The following is a 4,525-nucleotide window of genomic DNA, read 5'->3' as shown; positions in this document are numbered from 1 at the left end:
GCAGGAATTACATCATACAATTGTTATGGCTGGAAAAGACCTTTAAGATCATCATGTCCAACCATTACCTAACTCTGCCGGGCCCACTTCTAAACCATTTCCCTGATATATAAGATACATATAAGAATGTGGAACCCAGATAATAGTATTCAATCATTCCTAAATGAAAGCAGTGAAGATGAACAAAGCATTCAATACATTTGTTCCAAATTTGTCAAGAAAGCCCACTTATACAGACAAAATCGTAAGACATTCACATTAATTTAAGAAACCTGGCATATAATTCAGTAACCATTAATTTATCAAACTACATCTCGTCAAATCAATTACTCAGATTTCAATTTTAGTGTTGCAATAGTACCTTGATGCATAAACTTTTCAAAAGGTACCCAGTCCCACACGCCACTTTGCCTAATGAATTCTAATGCAAAATTAACATGAAGTGTGCTGTGAACTGGTTCAGTAACAGAACTCACAACACAACTACAAAGTCTCAACAGATACATATGTCATGAAGCACTGCAAGAATCACTCTGGTCCTGCACAGCATTTTATCAATAACTTGGATGAAGACAGAAGTCTTAAAAAACAAAGGATCTGAGATTAGATGTAGAAGAGGAGAGTTGGAAGGAAAAGTTGCTACCACAATGAAGCAGAATTGTTTCTCACGCTTCATACAGACAAAACATTTGAAAATATTGTTTAAAAAAAGACACTGCATATTCAGGACAGGAATGTGTCACAAAAAAACACTATTGGGAAGAACTTCGTCAAATCATGACTGAAACGGTAATTTTAAAAAAAAAAAAAAAAATCAGCAAGACCTCTATGGGAAGCCTCATGCTGCCATCTAGAGGAGACTGGTCAGCCGTGGTTTTAATCCTGGTTTTGATAGCCAGTTTCAATTAACAGTCAAGTCAAAAGGGAACTATTAAATTTCAATACACAAAGATATCAAATCCAATACCTCCGGACCAAAATCACAAGTCCCTTAACTTTAACGAACAGATCTTTTGGACTTTTCTTCTTGTTTTCTCAATCTAAGTCCGTAAGAGAAAAGAACTTAAAAACAGTATTAGGAAAAGAGTCCTGAGAAGCTCTGTGCAGACTCCACATCTAATTTTCTGTGAAATTTTTCCCAAAATAAATGTTTATTATGACACGCACAATGTGTTATAGCCTAAAGCAAAACAGACTTCAGTGACAAGAAGTTACGAACATGGAGACCTTTAATAAAGCATGAAAATTCAAGATTTCAGTTACTAAAGACTAAATGTTAGAACTGTTGGACCTCAGATATTTCATTGTTTATTCACTTTGCCTTCTTTATGTATTTATTTGTTCTCAGTAAAAATAAATGGAAATGAACACAACAAATATTGCTGAGGAAACAACAACCTTGTTAGCTTTAATGTAACTCAGGCTCTGCTTAAACTCCATTTAGCTGGACAAAGCTATCTGACAATTAAGCTTAGAGCTTAACCGAGAAAGCCAATCATCAGCCAATCTTTGTATTTGATTCAGTTTTACATTGTTTTACTTTAACTTCTACTTCACTAATTGCTTTACACAGTATTAACAGACATCAGCACTGAAAGTAAACTTGCAGGGAACATGTTAAAATAGGATTAATGATCTGTTAATAAGAAAGCATTAGGATATCCTAGGGTTCACAGTCAGGAAGACTCTAAAGTTATCCACTGAAAGGAAGGTGGAAGACCTGCAAGTTTTAAAACTTTTGGTGCTTTGTGTAGCCCAAGAGTAACTGCAATTAAGGTATATGCTAGAGCAAAATTAAGTGGAAAAAATTAAACGTGTCAGTAGGTACAGGTAGCATTTAAAAGAAACGCAATACTCTTGAAATCCCCAAAGCCGGATCGACTTGTTAACAACAGAGTCCTGAATGCGATGATGAAAGCAGCTCCTTCTTCAAAAAACTGATAAAAATTGGCTGTTTCTAAGTGGGATGACGGTCAACTTTAGTACTCAATGACACCACCTCCTGTCACAATTGAGCGTAGAAAAGAAATAACAGCCCCAGGAGCAGAAAACAGTATGAACACTAAGCGACAGGAGTATCCTATACACAAGTGAAAGTTTTACTGTAGAGGAAGTACGTGAAGTTTGACAGACGTACTGCCACAAGTACTCTGAGTAATAGCTTCTGTATCTGAGTGGGTAATTCAGCAAAGTGACCTGATTTATCTAAGGTAACATTAAGTCAGGAACAGACATCTATGTGCCATGAGACAACACCAGGTTGACATATGACCTCCTGTTATTTCTGCTAAGATGTTTACATGCAGGTAGGCTCTAAGTTGGAGACGTAAACTCACTCTCTCATCCTGTTTCGGAAGATCACTAACTGTGACTGTCAGACACTTGCCAAATCTGCCAATGCACTTTTCCAGCTACAAACGTACCACGAGCGCATGTTTTAGCGGGAAGACTGACAATGCAGTCAGCCACATCCGTGTACAGCACTTACATTCATCCAGTCCCAGCTGATAAGCCAGGTTCTGCAGGCCACGAACCTTCTCCATCAGGTTAGCTGTAGTAAGGCTCCCCAACTCTAAGAAGAGAGAAAAGTGTGAATTTTAACACTCTCTATAGCCCTCTAGTGACAGTTTACCTGTTTACTACTTCACAGAGCACTTTCAAGTCATATTTCTGACAATATCTATTTCCATTCAACAGAATACGTTTGAAATTCAAACTGATGCCACCGCTGATTTTAACATAATGAGACAAGACTGGCTTTCTCTACTGAAAAAGACAGCCACAGACCTGGTTCATACTGCAATCTGCCACCCTCGCTATGAGCAACTTGCCCCATATTTTGCAAGTTCTAGTAAATTCACATTGCTACGTGAACAAGCTACAAAAGAGTATGCAAGGGAATGGACTTACTGTACATTAATAATGTGTTTAGCACATTACGTCAGCAAGTCAAAGTTAATTTGTTCCACTTCGGAACAGTTTATCTGGAACACACATGAGCGGCAGAACACGCTCAAGAATATTCACTGCAAATTAATAGCTGTAACATGCAGCAAATCTACATGCTAGCTAGCCCTTCTGTAACTTGTTCATACAGCCTTACCATTCGATTAGAGATCTTGGATCTATGAGTGAAGATACATATGTAGAGCACCTCTGAACAAGTCAATCAACAAGTCTGAGCTGCTCACCAAGTATGATAAGCTGAGGCCCATCAAAAAATTCATGCCACTTCTCAAAATACAAGAGACACCCACTATACTTATGCAGCAAGAGGCTGGTAAGCAAGGTAACGGAAATATATGTAACATTACGGTGCTTCAACTAGTTCTTCCATGCTTGTTTTGAAGAAAAAAAAAAAAATCAGCCTGCCACTGACATCTGGATATTCTCTTGGAGATAACTGGATTAATGAAAAATGTATATCATTAACAAGACAAAGAAAATTCCAAGCTGGAGATTCTGCAAATGTGAGGGCTAGAGATCTGAGGCCACAGGGCTTACTGGCGGAAGACTCCTGCCTTCAGAAATGAGACAAATAAACAGTATAATTAAAAAAAAAAAAGAGCACAAGTCCTTAGGCATCCAGGACAAAAAAAAATCTGAAATAAGTATTGAACAACAAAAAAGGACTACTCCCCATTCGTTCACCTCCAAAACATGTAAAGAACAAGTGCTTTAAGCCACTTAAGTAACTACTGAATTCCCATCTGCTTTGGCAGCCTTACTTCCTACACATAGTGTCCATACTCACCCTTTAACATATCGATATCATCATTTTCTAATTCAGCCATCCACTTGGGAGGAGAACTTGTAATAGGCTGTTTTGAAAAAAATAGAAGTTCATACGTAGACAAGTGTATTTTTAGCATTGTACAAAGAAGTCTGATGCCTTAATGAAATCTAGTTACACTGACAGCAAAAATTAGAGTTCCAGCTGCTTTACAGAGATATTGTTATCATTAATCTTGTTTTTTAGCTTTCCCTGGACTTTTTAGAGTTAAAAATGGCACATTACCACCCACAAGCCAAAGTCAGTATGAAGAGCGGGACTTCCTAAAGCTTAAAACCTTTGATTTCTTCCAAGGCGCAATTCTGATTTCACAGTAAGCTCCCTGAGATTATATAAAAGAAATACTAAAAACGAAAGGCTTATTCTAACGCATACCGAAGTTACCATCGAGATACGTATCGTAAAAACAAAGATGTAAAGCCCACAAGAGGAAACACCGAATCCACCACCACAAGGGAGGAGGGGAACGCGAAAGGCAAAGCAGCGCTCACTCACGCTTTTGAAGGAGGCGGCGAACTCGGCAACCCCGGGCACTGGGAAGAGAGAAGGAAGGGCGGCGGGGGGTGAGCACCGGCGGCAGCAGCACCCCCCCGACCGGCCCTCGCAGCTCTCCGAGGAAAGGCCGGGCCGGGCGAGTTCCCCCCGCTCCCCGCTGACCGACGGCCGCGGGCCCGCCAGACTTACGCTGCTCAGGCCACAGGTCCGGGGAGGCGCGGTCCAGCTTCTCGAAGC

General features: G+C 39.8%; 1 protein-coding gene across 1 annotated transcript in view; it reads right to left on the bottom strand.

Moving 5' to 3' along the window:
* LIN52 (lin-52 DREAM MuvB core complex component) overlaps positions 1-4,525 on the bottom strand; it is a 51,256-nt gene that overhangs the window by 45,338 nt on the left and 1,393 nt on the right. Inside the window, exons 2-5 of the mRNA XM_009887024.1 lie at positions 4,478-4,517; positions 4,289-4,326; positions 3,755-3,821; positions 2,489-2,572 (exon numbers count right to left, since the gene is read on the bottom strand). Of these exons, the coding sequence (XP_009885326.1) occupies positions 2,489-2,572; positions 3,755-3,821; positions 4,289-4,326; positions 4,478-4,517 (229 nt within the window). The remainder of the gene's footprint in view (positions 1-2,488; positions 2,573-3,754; positions 3,822-4,288; positions 4,327-4,477; positions 4,518-4,525) is intronic.

The sequence above is a fragment of the Charadrius vociferus genome, unplaced genomic scaffold (assembly GCF_000708025.1).
Source record: "Charadrius vociferus isolate BGI_N301 unplaced genomic scaffold, ASM70802v2 scaffold14, whole genome shotgun sequence".
Classification (NCBI taxonomy): domain Eukaryota; kingdom Metazoa; phylum Chordata; class Aves; order Charadriiformes; family Charadriidae; genus Charadrius; species Charadrius vociferus.
The sequence above is the reverse complement of the archived record's forward strand: the minus strand, read 5'-3'. Positions and strand labels throughout refer to the sequence as shown.